Genomic DNA, 16661 nt, shown 5'->3' on the forward strand with positions numbered 1-16661 from the left:
TGCCACGTTCACCATCAGTGAACGGCTTTATGTGCAATTCTGCCATACCCCCCACCCCCGCCACCCTCCACCACTACCTAGTGCCAATGAAAATAAGAACAGTTTTACCTAGAAGGAACAATGATAACAATAACGGTAAGAGATTTTAGTCTCAGAAATCTTAATTTTTACGAAAGGGAAGCTCTAGACAATTGTTAATAACCATTCCCTCCATGCTCAAACCTTCTCTCCACGTTCCACATCTGTGCCCATCTTCTCTTGGAGTCAACTCCAGGACAACATTTAAAATGCCCTCAGCACTGCTTGCCCTCCCGCTCACCTGCCCCACCATCCCTTGGGATAAGACAGCCATTCCATGGTCATCCTAAATGGAGATATTAGATGAGTCAGATTGCTTCTAGCTCCTTTAGGGAATCCAAACTGAACAGTATTTTACTTCCTGATGGGATGGCGGGGAAGAAATCTTTGTAGGCCGCAGTTTCTTTTTTGGTATAGCCAAACTCATTTTCTGCATTTAGCAGCCACACTGTTCCACTTTCTTTGTTTTTACTCCAAGCCTTTTGAATTCCTGGGGCTGGATCCATGCTGTTTGCCTTTCTCACCCTTCGAGGGCTTGGGTTTGGCTGAAGGCCTGGTGCTAGTACCTTCTGCTTGCTCCTGGGAATGAAGACAGGAGGGTCTCGGCAGACTTGAGCCCCCAGCAGCACTGTCACTCGGATCAGCCCCTGCTCTGCTAAGGGCCTGGGCTTTGGGGTCAAATTTCTGCCGATGGGGAGCATGGTGCCTTTTAGTGTATAAAAAAAGTGCTGGGTCGGGCATGGGGTCTGCCTCTTCGAAGCTGCTCATCCTCTCCCTCTGGAAGGAGTCCTTGATGACTCCCTTGCTACAGGAGCAGTCGGTCACCAGCCTCCGAACATGAGACTTGTGGATTCGTTTTTTGGGCCTCGTCTCACTGGAAGGCTGCATAGGGAATGGTTTGTCCGGAGGCCTGTCGGAGGAGGGCTTGCCACCTTGCCGGGAGCTATGCAGTTTCTGTTTGGTGGCATGCAGCTGGAAGGAGAGATAAGCAGCAGCCTCCGTCTGCTTCTGCAGCTCCGTGTTAAGGATAGTCACCCGGTGGCTTCTTCTCTTCAGCTCCTCAAGGAATTTCCTCTCCTTGTTCCTGAGGTTGCATCTCAGTGCGGACACCAGGGTCTCCTTATGTCTGAGCTCCTTCCTCAGCTCCAGATTATCCTTCTCCTTCTCATGCAGCTGGGCTTCCATGAGCTTGCACTTCTCCTCCAGTTCCCGATCAATGTCATCTAAGGAGAACAGGACAATAATCAGTGTTCAAAATGACATCATCAGATTGCAGTGAAATGAATTTGAAGGGTGGGGAAGGATTGGACAGGATAGCTCAGGAGATATATGAAGCCCTTCAACTCCTCCTGTAGGCTGCATGCAAACTGAGGGACATAAACAAAAATTATGCAGGAAGCTGAAATGCTGTCCCATTCCCCTAGTGCAAATGACTCTTTTAAAACCTCAGTTTCATGATTCTTTATTCCATATGTAAATAATTTTCAGCGATAAAAGTAAGGGGATGCTGAACTTGTGTGGAACATAGATGACTCTGGCACTAAAGTAATAACATGTCCCTTGAAACAAGCACTATGTCCCTGACCCCTAATTTAAATGTACTCTTGAGCCAAACACAGCATCCGTTTTCCACCACTACTGTTCTCACTTAAATGTATCATATACACAACTGAAGCCAGAACCTTCGGTCTGCTGATGGTATCTTATGAAGCAAGCCTGCTTGATATGCTGAATACAGTGATATTTTACGAACGGGAGACATTATTCTTTGGCTGTACAAGTTTAATCCTGCGCTTGTGTGTTCTCAGCGCTGACCTCGGAGCAGAGCCCTGCAATGGAGTTTATGGGTCAGGAGAAAAAGAGAAAAAAAAATACTGAAAGACCATCAGCTAAACTTATTCGAAGGTCTCATTGACCTTTTTCCAGATACTACACAACCTGATTAGAGGGAATGGAGGATGTTAATCCAGGATTAGAGAGGAGCTAGGAGCATGGTTGACTGATAACCTAAGGAGGGAAAAAAATACAAGTAAAAAACCCTCGGCTGTACAGAAATTATGTGCATTTTTTTGCTTTGCTGAAGGGACTGGACCTTTGTACCCAGAGAGATCTGGAGAAACAGCTCTCCATGTCACTATACACCTTCATGCTTCAAAGTTCAAGCCAACTACTAGCTGCTGTTAGAAAGGCTCTTCCTCTCTGGCCAGGTTATTCCATCATTGTCCATTACTGAGATTCATGCACCTTCCTTTGAAGCATCTGGTTCTGGGCACCATCAAGAACGAGGCACCCTGACTAGCTGGACCATTGGTCTGATCCTCTATGGAAATTCCTATGGTTCTATTAACTGTTCACTGACATGTTGTTTGGTAGTTGTTGTTCTGGGGCTTTTTTTTTTTTTTTTTTTTTTTGCATTCATGGTTATTTCCCATTATCTCTGAAGGAACTGAAGATTCCCCTCTATCCTCTTATTACTGGGGCTGGGATTTTGAAGACAGTCTAAGAGATCTAGAAACCTAACGCTAAATAGGATTTTGGTGCCTGACTCCCATAGGTTCCCCTGAAAATCCCAGCCTGGGTGAACAGGGCTGCTTTCGACACACAGGCAGACCCTCATGGAACAGTCTTATTTTTGTTCTGTTTTGTCTTAAGCATCAGCCTTGCAACATATCAGGCTGGCTCTCCGTTCTCCTACCCTCATTTTAGGCCAGTGAGTCCAGTGAAACTGATGATGTTGCTTGGCTGTGTACGTGGCGCTTTTGACACCAAAGAAGAGGAAGTCAGATTGTCACCGATCAAGATTCATAAAAAGGGCAGGATATTAAAGAAGAGAGGGAGAGAGATCTTTGTAATAAAAAAATCTAAGAACCAACACACAGCAGTTACTAAAAAATGTTAATGGTGTCTGCCAGTTGTCAGGCCGGAGACATGTTCACAATCTCTAGCAGAGGTAATGACATAATGTTCCTTTGTCTCAACTCGCCCTCAGTTACAGTAATGATGGAGGGCGGGGGGAAGAGCGATGGAGTATAAACACAGATCATGAGCCAGTTTCTGCTCCTGAGGGTTGGACGGGTGCAATGGAAGGCAGAAATTAACCCACCCTTTGCAAACTCAGAGCCCTGATATTTTAAGGTTCTCCCAGTACCCTTCTGAGCAGTGAACATTTGCCATGGAAGCTGTTAGCAATGTTGAATAATATCGTTAGTAATTCGGTACCAGCACAAGGATTCTTTTTCTTGGCAGTTCTAGACACAACATGAAAGGCCCTGTATCATTTTTCAAAGCACAAGCAGGAGGGGTGATAATCTGCTCCAGGGCTGATCTGAGTGAACACTGTAGGGAGAATTCTCCGCATGTTTGACATTGGCTCTGCAGGTTTTTCACTGGCACTTTGCACTTGTGACAAGTTCCAGGGAAACACCAGGCAGAATCCAGGTCTCTCCTTTCTCACCTCTACCCTCAAACAGGACTCCAGCAAGGCCCCAGATTACTGTAGAATCCAGACGTCCTCAAAGCAGATGCTGCTCTGAGGTTCACACCCAAAATTTGACTCCTAAACCCATTTCACATCCACTCCGACTGGCTGCCTTCCAGTGAATTTGCCACACCTATGTCAGCTCCTTTATTGATTCAAGCCAAACAGATTTACCAGTAGGGTGCGGCTTGTTCTCTCGAGCATGCAGAGAAAAGAATATGCAGCCTCAAACCTACCATCCTCCTGAATGACGAGGCAATAGCCAGGAATACCATTTCCAAAACCGGAGTGGGGCAAGGGAAAAAAGGTGGTTTAAGGCAGGATTATGATATAAGGCAGGACCTGCATAAACTTACTTTTGCAGTTTACTACATTTGAGGATATAGAAGGAATCAGTTCCCATTCCCTGCTTCCCGGTATAAATGATCCAGCTCCATAAATGGGCTATTCGCTGGAAAGGCATTGGACTAGGCTTTCAGAGACCTTGGCTCTTCTGTATGACCTTGGACCTCGGTTCACCTTTGGTCTGGCTTGTCTCTTTAGATTGTAAGAAGTTTAGGGCAAGGTCTGTCTTTTCCTATGTGTTATCTAGCACCTGGCACAATAAACCTGTTTGCTTGGAGCCTCTAAGTGCTACCATAATACAAATAATAACTAGGATCCAGTCCCTAGGGTTAGAGGGGGTGAGAAATCAGTACGTACAGTGCACTGCTGGCTGGAACAGCCTGCGGGCCTGGCCCTAGGGAGGGGGGAGGGCTGTGCCTACATATTGGTGCCCCCATGATAGCCTAAGTGGCTAACGCAGGAGTGGAGGCAATAAAATAAATAGGAAAGCAAGTGGCAGGGGTAAGAGGAGCAGCAGCAGCCTCCTGGGGAGGGGAATGGGAAGAGGGGTCTAAAAAACCGATGCCCGCACCTAGGGCCCTAGGTGATTTTCTCACTTTCTCCACAAATGTATCAGGCTGGCTCTGGTGGGCCAGCAGCTCTATGTGAGAGGATGGTCAAGCACTCGGGGTGGGGAAACAAGTCCATCCAGGGGATGCTGGGCTGGGAGGAAGAGTCTGCCCAGGAGAGGGGAACAGAGAAAGTTTTGGTGGGTCTGGACCCCTACTGAGCTTTAGCATTGGAAGAGAAGATTGTCTAATAGTCAGAGCAGTGGACTGAGACTATGGAGACCTGGGTCTGTTGCTGGCTGGAATAGCGGCAAGTCACCTGGCTTTTCCATGCCCCAGTTCTTAGCACTCTCATGCCTTTAATCCACCTCTGTATCCTTCTGACCCCAGCTTCACCCTGCCTTGGCCGTCTGTTCTTCATTTTGCTGGCTTTGCTTGGTGAAATCCCTTTTGCTGCCACCTGGCTTTCCCCCCGGAGAGCTGGTATTCTGTAACCTAGCCTGTGATCGTTCTGGGAAGGAAGCAGATGCAGCCCTTCGCCATACCCCCACCATTTCAAGTGGCTAAAGTGGAAAGCCATTGGGCACCGCAAATCCCTGTTGAGCCATCCCCACTGCAGCTGCGGGCCCCGCTGAGTCCATGCCAGGCTCGGGCCCTGCCGAGTCCATGCCAGGCTCAGCCCCCGCTTTCCAGCCCAGCCCACCTCAGGGTAGCATCCGTCCCCATCTCTGAGCTCCCCTGAAGCCACAGAGCACACCCAGGGGCAGCTGGAGCCATTGCCCTCCCTAGCTCTGCCCCTGCCTATGGTACACACCGTGCAGAACCTGGGTACCACTGAATGGCGCAGGGCTTGGGGGTCAAAGCAGGATGGTCCCACAAAGCCCGGGAGTGTTGGGAGGTGTCTCCCACTCTCCTTTGCCCCCACCCTCGCATTAGGCACAGTCAAATCATTGCACAATATCTTTATTAAGGATGGTGAGAATGGCCATGGAGCTGCACACTCACCACACAAACACACAACAGACTCTCACACTCGTCTGTATTCCTATGAAAGATCAACATAAATAGCCACTGTGGCGTGCAGAGATTTACTGAACTAGCCCATTCTCCTTTGGAGTCTCTCCCCTAGTGTCCCGTCCAGTCAAGGTCTGATCGCTGCTATGGTATGCGCCAAGCACCGGATGGGAGAACCCGCCCTGAAGCGAGCGGATCCCTCAGCATGACAAGCATCTGCTGAGCACCATGGCGTGCTGGGTGTTCCGCGTGTTGTCAGCATTTCTTTCTGTGCCTGTTTGCTCACTGCACAGACACCCCTGGTTAATAATGCGTAGCCTGTTTGCCTTCTTTCGGTTCCTGTCAGCAACCGACTGCCAGAGCCTTGAAGTGCTGACAGGACTTTTAAAACAGAGATGCTGGAGGTAGCAGCCAGCTTCTCAGTGGCTCCCACCCCAATATTCCCTTCCCACACTTTGTCCTGATGACTGACGGCTTCGCTGCCTGGCCTTCTGTGAGTCATGTCAGAGCTGCCCAAAAAACAGAGCCTGGCTTTACAGGCAGAATGTGAAAGTCTGTGAAGCATGTGGTCTAGCAGACTCAGCCCGCCTCAGTGCCAGGCACACAGTACTCAAGAGAATAATCAGCGGTTCTCTAATTTCATTGCACTGCGGTCCCCTTCTGACAACAAAAATCACCTCACGACCCCAGGAAGGGGGACTGAAGCCTGAGCTCACCTGAGCCCCCCCGGGTAGGGGATTTAAAGCCCAAGCCCGAGGCGAGGAACCTGTAACCTGAGCCCTGCCACCCAGGGCTGAAGTCCTCGGGCTTTGGCCCCAGGCCCCAGCAAGTCTAATGCCAGCCCTGGCAACCCCATTAAAACGGGATCATGACCCACTTTGGGGTCCCAACCCACACTTTGAGAACTGCTATGATAGTTAGATCTGGCCCCTTTTGTGGCTATGGCCTCATCCCCTTGTCTTCTCTGTGTTTCATTTTCCTACCTCCATGGGTGGGGACAATAACATATGGTGTACTGAAAACTGGTAAAATTAAAAGCTATTCCTGGTCCTGCTTGCAGGCTAGAGGGCTCTGTAGGGAAGTGTGTGATCTGGCTCCTCAGCACAGCAGTCAGTCTGCAGAGAGCAGCCTAGAGCAAGGTGGGGTGAGTTATGGTGCATTGCCCTAGGGATCAGCCTGCTTTCTCTCTCTCTGCTTTTAGTTTTTGTGTGCTAAATTTCTGGATATTAAGAAATAAAGTAGCATAACGTTGCAACCTTCCAGCAAGAGTATTTTATATTTTTATCTAATTGCTCTGTGTGTATGCCATGATTATAACATGACACTTACTCATCCAGCTCACAGAGGTGTGGTGATGAAGCTTCATTAGTTAATGTCTGTAAAGCAATTTGGATAATACTTTACATTTCTATAATCCCTTCTGCCTGGTGATCTCAGAGGGTTTTAAAACATTAATGAATGATGCCTCATAGCACTCCACTGAGGCAGGGAAATTATCACTACTTGACAGATGAGGAAGCTGAGGGACAGAGAGATGAAGCGATTGCCCAAGGTCATCACGAAGTTTGTGGTGGAACCAAGAATGTCTCAGAAGTGAGCTGTAGCTCACGAAAGCGTATGCTCAAATAAATTTGTTAGTCTCTAAGGTGCCACAAGTCCTCCTTTTCTTTTTGCGGATACAGACTAACACGGCTGCTACTCTGAAATCAGTTCTTTTGACACCCACCTAGCCACAGGACCATCTTTCCTTTGCAAAAGCAAAACACGATGTAAGTGAGAAGTATGACCATTTTTATTGTGTATGCGTAAGTCCATTGTTAGGAAAAGATCTCACTTCTACCCTTAGCATCACCTCAGAATACAAGAAAGGTAAGAGAGATTCAAAGACATGAGTGCTCTTATGCAGTGTGTTATGCAGTGTGGGTACAGCCTGGAAGGTTCAGAATTGTGATTTGATTTGGACAGGAATCCTGAAGTGCATATGGTCACCTGAACCTCTGAATGCTACAAAACCGGGAGGGAAAGTTCCTAAGAACAAGCTGTCTTGTGAGTCATCCTGTCATTTGCTGCTTCTGGTTGGTTCAGAAATTTCAGCTCTTTTGCGGCAGGTGAGAACCTGACACGGGGAGAAAAACTAAATTACAATGATTAAGGGAGAGGTTGTCAAAAGAGCTCCTCTCTTGAATGGAGTAAGACCCTAATCATGATGGTAAATGATGTAGAAAATGGTGTGTCCATTCAGCACCATGAAACATTACAGCAGAAAATAAATGATCCAAACTCTCCCAGTGTTTTGGGGCATATGGAGCTGCAGTTTCAGTTTAGGCTCATTTCAGATACTAGCAGTCACTCATGCTTTAAATGTTAAGGTAGCCCCACCATTCCAAATATCAATCAAGCCTTGTAGCTTAAAATGTTCTGTTCTTTCCCCCCTATGAATTTGTTGCTCATGAAACTAACTCAAGCCAGGCATAAGTGCAAACTGTTGCCGGGCAAACCTCCACCCCCCAGCTCTACCGGTGTAACTTGCTCTTGACCGAAAAGACCCCACTGTTCCAATGCTAGACCTCTCTCAAACAGGGATTGTGAATCACATGGTGGTTTAGAACACCCCGCCTATTTTCACATGGGGTTTGACCAGGATTTGAACCAGGGTCTCTAGAGGGGAAAGGTGAGTGTATTAGCCCCCAAGTGCATCAGCCAGCCCTGGACAGAATTATCACGTGACTGTTTTCTTTACAGCACCAAACAGTCTTTTTACTAGTTCCGGGCTTGACAGAGGCAGCATTAAGGGAAGACTTGCTAATTAGCAGTTGTCTACACTATCGTGTATTCACTGTGGGAGCTATGAAACAAGCACAGTTTGAACTATCACTAATAATAGCAACAATCGTTATCCGGACCTCCATTCCTTAAGCAACTTTTGTGCTGCAAGATTCCAAAGCCAGGTACAGACTGAGGGCTGGATTCAGCCCTCTGGGTGTTGGTAGTGCAGTATTCACCTCCTTTCCCACGAGGAGCAGCTGCATCAGTGCAGGGGGAGGTCGCTCTGCATGCCTTTCAGGGGAAGGTTGCTCTGTATGACCCCTGTCAGTGGTGGCTTCCCGGAGGTGTGCTAAATCAGTGCATCTCCTGGGTGTTCAGACCCTGCCCGCTCCCTGTCTGGTTTGCCCATTTTGTAGGTTGTTCTGACTGTCTCTAGGCCATGATGGGGGGTGGTAGGGCATGTAGCCTCTGCTACTATGCCTCTCCCCACATCTAGGCAAACTTTCTGCCACTGCAGTTCTGCTTTCAAATCATAGAGCAACCAAGGGAATGAATTTGGCCAAGAGAGCAACCATCTGCTACTTAAAAGCAGCCACTTCTGGGGTGAAACTCAGCAGTGCTTGTACATGCAGCAATTGTGGACCCAGTGTTCGCACACAGCAGTGCACATGGGTGTTTTTGTGGCCCCACAGGTCCAACATTCAGTGTTATATTTGCTGCAAAAGGCTATAGCCGTGCTAATGGAAGTCACAATTTTGGAAAGCTGAAACGAAAAGGAAAAGAAACAAGAAGCAGCTTGCATGACCTTCACCCTCTCTCCCTAACTGCAAACTCGGCATCAATAAAATGTACGATCCTGAGATGGAACAGGTCTGCCCGAGGCACACGGGCACACAGAATTGTCCCATACCTGACAGAGAAAAATAGCCTGTATGAAGTTTTTTGTAGGCATGGTAATAACTCATTATGGAGCCTCGTGACGTTTTCCTGGCTCAGCAATACTGCAGCTGGCTTTTGCAAATGGTCACATACAGCAGGGTTTATTCAGGGAGATTTTACTTTTTCTATAATGGGCTTCTGTTGAAAGGGGAACTTGCTAACACAGGTACTTTGTAATAGGATACAGAATACATGGGGAGTGATCCTCAGCTAGCACCATTCGATCTGGCCTTTGCATCTACATCATCAGTTCAAGTCTCCTCGTGGGTCTGAATCTGATGGCTTCCTACACTGTCAGGCATCACGTAAGGCTTGAACCAGTCTCTGCCATCTCTGTCTACCACACTGTTTGCCAGAATGGCTACCTTTGTGTTTCTATAACTTAACTTGTTTACAAGGATAGGTTGTTGGCCTATTGCTCAACCCCCCAATCTGGAGGTTCAGAGGACTGCTTTTCATCTGGTGCCTACCCTTTGACCTGGCCCTACCAGGGGTCAAAACTCCCACTGGCATATTTCTCATGGTCATTGCCTTCTCACTGCTTCAAGGGGTTGCGCCCAGGGAAGGCCACTCAGGTCAGAGGCAATCAAAATTGTTCCCACCTTTTAGCCTAGGCGAGATAAGCCTATCCTATCCTAGGCCTGCTGGTTCCTTTCTTTAGATCCGGATGGTTTTCAGTCTATTGTCTAAATATGACAGACAGGCGCAGATCTAAGGGTGGTCGCCATGCACAAATATCTGAAGGAAGGAAACCCCAACGAAGGAGAAGGCGGTACAAAGAAGGGTGACTAGGAGTGATGGGAAAGAGAGGACCATTTAGGCTGAATAGTGTGATGCCATCTCCAACACTGAAAATCTATCAACCTGTGGAATAGTCTTCACAAGTAAGAAGCCTCTTTGCTATAGACGTTTAAAACGTGGCTGGGCAAAGCATTAGGTAATATACTGTGAGAAACAACCCTGAGGGGTAGGTTGGTCGGTGGGTCTGTCTGTCTCCATCCAGATACACATAATACAAACACTTAGTGAGAGACAGTCATTCCCCGAAGAGTCTAAATCAGTGGTCTCCAACCTTTTTACGCCCAAGATCACTTTTTGAATTTAAGGGCAACCGAGGATCTACCCCGCCCCTTCCCCAAGGCCCTGCCCCTTCCCCAAAGCCCCACCCTGCTCACTCCATCCCCCCCCTCCATTGCTCGCTCTCCCCCATGCTCACTCACTTTCACCAGGCTGAGGTAGGGGTTTGGGGTTTGGGAGGGGGAGTGGGCTCTGGGCTGGGGCCGAGGGGTTCGCAATGTGAGAGGGAGCTCTGGGCTGAGCCTGGGGCAGGGGATTGGGGTGCAGGAGGGGGTGAGGGGTGCAAGCTCTGGGAGGGAGTTTGGGTAGAGTAGGGGGCTCCGGGCTGGGGCAGAGTGTTGGGGTGCAGGAGGGGGCATGGGGTGCTGGCTGTGGGAGGGGCATCAGGTCTGGGTCTTGGGGTGCAGAGGGGGTTCGGGGTGCAGGAGGGGGTATAGGATGCTGGCTCCGGGAGAGGGCTCAGGGCTGGGGGTTGGGGTCCAGGAGGAGGTCTGGGGTGCTGGCTCTGGGAGGCGGCTCAGGGCTGGGGCTTGGGGTGCAGAGCAGGTTCGGGGTGCGGGAGGGGGTATGGGATGCTGGCTCCGGGAGGGGACTCAGGGTTGGGGGTTGGGGTGCGGCACTTGCCTCTGGTGGCTCCCGGTCCGCAGTGGAGTGTGGCTGCCGCTAAGGCAGGCTCCCTGCCTACCCCGGCGCCACAAGGCTCCCGCAAGGGGCCAACGCGCCCCTGCAGCCTCTGGGGCACGTGGCTCCGCGCGCAGCCGCTCTCGACAAGCACCGCCCCCGCAGCTCCCATTGGCCACGGCTCCCCGTTCCCGGCCAATGGGAGCTGCGGGGGCAGTGCTTGCAGGCAGGAGCAGCGCGCAGCCCCACTGCACCGCCGGACATCGCAATCGACTAGGAGATCCTCTAGGATCGATTGCGATCGACCGGTTGGTGACCACTGGTCTAAACAGACAAGACAGACAAAGGGTGGGAGAAAGGAAGTATAGCTCTTTGGGGGAAGGGAGCATCTTTTTGTTCTGTGGTTGTACCGTGCCTAGCACAATGGGGCCCTGGCCCATGTCTGGAGCTCCTAGGTGCTACCACAATACAAATAAGAGTACTTTATAATTCATAATAATTATGATTATTCCCATTTTACTGATGGGAAACAGACACTGGAAGGCCTCAGGCTAGATTCTATGCTGCACATCTCAGGGTACATTGCCCAGGAGGCCCTGCCCAAGAGGAGTGAAGGCAAAGGTGCCCTAATTTATAGCAGGATGCCCTGCAGCCCAGAATAGTTGTACTGCCAAGGACTCCAACCACTCCCCCTCCCTGGCAGGCCTGGACCGTGGCAACATGTGAGACAAAGCCTGAGTGTCCACCTGCCCCGCCTCTCAGTTGCTAACCCTCCCTGATCCCTAGCTGATTTCACTGCAAGCCCCAAAAAGCAACCACTCTCTTGTGAAACTGGCCAGTTGTCGAAGGGCTATCTCTCAGTCTGTGCTGGTAAATATGCACGGGCTTGTTTAAATCGTTCATAATCAATATCCACCTTTTACGATTTGCTTTATGGCCTTCTCTCTTAAGTGTCTGCTGTGGAGAAAAATGCTTTATAATGAGATATTAAGGGAGGTGGTTGCATCTGGTAATTATTACATAAATGGCATTTGAAGAGCAATTATTTGATGGCATCTTAATTTAGGTTGTTGCCCCATAAATATAGTGAGCAGGATCTTGCTGCTCACAAGCCGTTGAAGTGCTGGATGCGAGGAAGAGCTGTGTGGGTGGTACTCATGGAAATTAGGTACCCCATGCGGGCACACTCGATGAGTCAGCCACCGATCGCACCTATGACGCAGCAAAACAGATCTGACGATGTACATTTGCATCCAAGAATCCTGTGGAGGCAGCAGCCCAGTCTGACAGCTCCTGTCTGCCTCATGTCAGGTATTTGAGCACTACGGAGCCGTTTGGGTGTGATGTGGGAGCTCCGTCAGTCTTCCCTTGCAAGAAGGACGTGTGTAATCCGCTTAGTCTGGGCTGCGCTGGCAGTCAAATGCCAGCTACTGATGGGAGTGGCTGGCTCGGTTTAGCAGCTTTGTTCCTCCCACCGGGAGACTGAAACTTGGGAGAAGGGGTCAGGAGAGGAAAGGGGCTGGGTTTACGACTTCAAGGAGCAACAGTCCTGGTGACGATGAAAGGCCTTTAAATTCTGCAGTGAAGAGGCAAGGAGCATTAGCATTCTGGAAATGCAAAACAGGGGGTGGGACTTGCACCCAACCCGCTGAATCCCCACCCTCCACTCAGCAAACTTGGGGACGTTCAGATCTGCAGCTAAACTTTGCAACCTGCCTGATTTCCCTGGATATGGAGTCCCTCTACTGAGGACGATGGGAGCTCAGAGCCCTCAGCACCTTGCAAAAGCCTATCATATGTGCATATCAGCACCTCCTAATGTTTATGGCCATCTGTACTGTTTTCCAGAGGTGCTGAGCAAACCCAACACCTGTTGGAAGTCAGTCCCCTTCAGGAATCAGGCCCCGAGCTCTCATGTGTGTCAGCCAGCAACCCCCTGCCTTCTGTTCAGTTTTGTGGGCTCTCGTTCACTGAGAACTGTAGGTTGCTTCAAAGCCCTGTACTGCGGCATGTTTGCTTTTTCTCACAGCAGCAAGCACCCAAGGGGGGTTGGAACTGCCAAGGCACTGTAGAGGGTTGGAACGAATAGCAATGAACAGGAGTGGGACAACCGAGTCCAGCAGAGTAGCTCATCACTAAGAGGCAGAGGAAGTGGCAGACCTCTTAAGGTTAGCAGGACTAGGCGCCACTGGGGACTATACCTGTATCTGCATCCACACGGGGCTTAGGCAGTCCCTACCTTTCTGAGAACAGAGAGTAACAATGCAGCCACAGGTCTCAAAGCGCTTACCCAGGGTGGACCAAGTTTCATTATCCCCATTTATAAAATGCAGCTCAGGGTAGTCAAGTGATTTGCCCCAGGTCACCCAGCGAGTCAAATCTGGGAGCAGAACCCTGCTCCCAGGACTTCCAGCCCTGTGCTCCATGCACTGGGAAAAGCATGGTTCTCGCAGGGCCGCTACCGCTGGCACGGGCTGAAAGGGAAAAAAGAGCTGGCGGCGTGTGGGGTTTTGTGGGTGATGCAGTTTCACTCAGGGCACGGCGAGAGCTTTAAAGCCCTTGGACTCAGCCAGTCCCATCACCCGGATGGTCCCTCTGCATTCCATTCGCCTTGTTATTCCTGCTCCAGTCCACGCCCAGAGCTCTGCTCTGCGCTGGCACCTCGCCTTTGGTCAGAAAGGAGCCAAAGCCGGTGGCACTCCGCCACACCGTGGCTGACTTGCTGCAGGTGACAAAGATCTGGGCATCCCACTTCCTCCCTATTCCGACTCCATGTTTCCCAATTCTCCCCCATCTTTCCCTTCCTCTCCTCCCTACGCATCACACCTTCCTTCCCAACCCTTTCTCACCCCCCCCACATCTCTCCTTCCCCTTCTACTCTCCCCCTCCTGCCTCTCTATCACTCCTTCCCTCCCTTCCCCCTCCACCCCCCATGTCCGATCTACCAAAACCCTGCCCTGATTCACACCCTGGGTCACCGCACCGACTCCCAGGTAGGACTGAGCCCACTGTGCTTCCTCTCAGTGAGTCTGTGTGGCAGGGCCAAGATGTTTCATTTCTGCCCGTTGGGCCCCTCACTCAGGGACAGGCAGGTGGGATGCCTGGCTTGGCTGTTTGAATAGGGGCTCCCCAGCTAACTCGCTTTGCCTTGCTGCCCAGCCCCGCACAACGCTGTGTGGTTAATTGGACATAGCCACATAGTGCCCCCTGCTGGTCAGATGGTGTCTGAGACCTAGGCAGCCTCCCTGGCCAGTTGCACCTCTCATCGAGTGGATGTCAAGTAGGGTGACCAGATGTCCCGATTTTATAGGGACAGTCCCGATTTTTGGGTCTTTTTCTTATATAGGCTTCTATTACCCCCCAACCCCTGACCCGATTTTTCACATTTGCTGTCTAGTCACCCTAATGTGAAGAGAGCTGCTATTCAAGAGGAGGAGAAAGGAGTCAGAAAGGGGGAGGGATGGAGGAAAAAAGATAAGGACAAATATATATTGAAAGTCTTTCCTTTTTGTGGGATTCAAGAGTCTGAAATCAGACCTTTGCCATCCTTTATACTGTAGAAAAATACAGCTATCATAGGACTCTTTGTGTGTGCTTCTAATGGGCACGAGGTCTTTCCTTCTTTCTTTCTTATCTTGTTTTTATCGTATCTATCTTTCTGCCTATCTGGGCTGGCTGCCTGCCTGTGTTTCTTGTGTCATACATGCAATCTGCCTGCCTGCCTGCCTATCACACTTCACCCTGATATCTCCTCTCTGGCAGGTCACATTGTGCTGCCTGGTGTTTTATGAAGGGTAGACAGAGAAAAACCCAAGGGAGATAACTGTCCTGAATGTGCAGGGGAGACCTTTGGAGACAAGAGTGGAGTTTGGACTCTGTGACCCATACAGTCCTTGGCCTCTTCGCTGACCCCGCCAACCAGGGGACCAATTAGGGATCGCTGCAGTGGGGGTTTGTAGTGGATTTGAATTGGACCAAGACCTAACAATCTCATTTCACACAGACCACTCAACAGACACCAGACTAACTTTCTGGTCCCTTCTGGCCCAGGGTGCGTTCAGACCAGCAACCCACATTCTGGAATCTGCAGTCCCTCACCATCCCCCCACATCAGCCTGGAAGGGATTCTGCTGCACAATCCCAGTGGCAGAAGAAATTATTCAAGCTTTAGACAGAGCTTGGGTCCAATTCTCAGCACTTCTGCATTTCTGTAGAGACGTTCAGCATAGCTCCTTGTCAATATTAACTTGTAGAAGGCAAATATCGTTACATGTATTTTACTCAGCGGTAAACAGACATATGGAAGGATTAAAGGCCCAATCCTGGACCAGTGAAATCAATAGGAGCTTGGGCATCAAATTTCAGGGGGAGACGGATCAGGCTCTAAGGCTAGAATTTTCACAAGAGCTCAGCACACTGGAAATACATTAGGTGCTGCTAAGGTCTTTTGAAAATCTGGGGAAAAGTTGCACAGTGTAAACTGTGGACGCTAGACACTTTTGAAAATCTGGCCCTTACTTAGGTGCCCAGATGGAAGATGAGGTCTTATGAAAATCTGCCTTCAATTGTGGGTGCTGAGCACTTGAAAATCTGGCCCTGAGCTCTTTTGAAAATTTGTCTCCACACGACTTGCCCCACCTAGAGTAGTAAGTCTGTAGTAGACCTAAAACTGGGAACAGAAACCAGGAGTCCGTCCTAGTGCCCTGTCCACTGTTCTGATCACTGGAAAGCACTTCCTATAATTATTTTGTGTATAATCCCCGTTCTGATCCACAGAAGCTGTCACTCGCCGACCCCTCCCTAGCCTTCTTCACATCAGAGCCCTCGTCAGGAAGAGAGGGGCGTGTGGCTTCATTAGTCAGGTAATATAGACAGTCATCCCCGTTATTTCAGAAATACATTTTTAATGGCAGATTTTTGAAAAACCTGCTTCTCCATCTTTGCTGCTATTGGTCACAACAGCCCGTGATAATGTCCGCCTTCGAATGGAGACCTGGAAGGGTTCTTGTTAGAGCCCTTGGGCAAGGGACAAAGCCGTTCCAACTCCACCTGCACACATAATCTGTTGCATATACTGCAGTTTGGGACAGTAATTGTGCCAAATCAATAGAACTGCAACCCTCAGTGGGACAGGATGGCACAAGGGAATGGTAATGTGCTATGAAACCCTTCCTGGATAGCTTAGAAGCTCAGCTTCAGCCTAGGTGGGTAGTGACTGGAGGTGGTTGATGTTTTTCACACAAAAGGATTTTTTTGTTGGAAAATGGCCTGTTTGGGGAAATGGTCTTGAAATGTTCTGTTTTTCCCTGAAATTTTTCATTATATTGTTTTTTGACGTTTTTATCAGAATTTTTTGCACTCGATGTGATTTTCAGGAAAGGATTTTGGTATTTGAGCACTAAGGAGTCATTCAGGTGTGATATGGGAGTTCTGTCCTTGTTCCCTTGCAAGGAGGATGTGTGTAAAATAGTTTAAAATGTTCACCGAATATGTTGTGAAAATGGATCTTTTTTGAACAGAAATAGAAGCAACCTTGGCGTTTGGAAAGGGTTAGCAAAATTGTGTTCCTGTTTTTTGACCAGCTCTAATCAGGACTGAAAGTTATGGATGTCTGATGAGTGGTTGGTGGCCTGCATGGGTTTGATAATCTTAGATCACTTCCATATGGACAGGGGTCTAGGTTACAAAATCATCCTCCCAAACAGGAGCAGTTAGCTGTCTCAGCAGTGAAGCCAAATGAACGTCTGACTAGATAAATCATATACGCCTGCAACATTTTGAGGATCTCGATCTAC

General features: G+C 49.3%; 1 protein-coding gene across 1 annotated transcript in view; it reads right to left on the reverse strand.

The window, feature by feature from the left end:
• Window positions 1-212: 212 nt before the first annotated feature.
• CCDC92B (coiled-coil domain containing 92B) overlaps window positions 213-16661 on the reverse strand; it is a 46282-nt gene continuing 29833 nt past the window's right edge. The window contains exon 4 of the mRNA XM_074974633.1: window positions 213-1301. Coding sequence (XP_074830734.1) covers window positions 547-1301 — 755 coding nt within the window. The 3' untranslated portion in view covers window positions 213-546. The remainder of the gene's footprint in view (window positions 1302-16661) is intronic.

Source organism: Natator depressus, chromosome 17 (genome assembly GCF_965152275.1).
Source record: "Natator depressus isolate rNatDep1 chromosome 17, rNatDep2.hap1, whole genome shotgun sequence".
Lineage (NCBI taxonomy): Eukaryota > Metazoa > Chordata > Testudines > Cheloniidae > Natator > Natator depressus.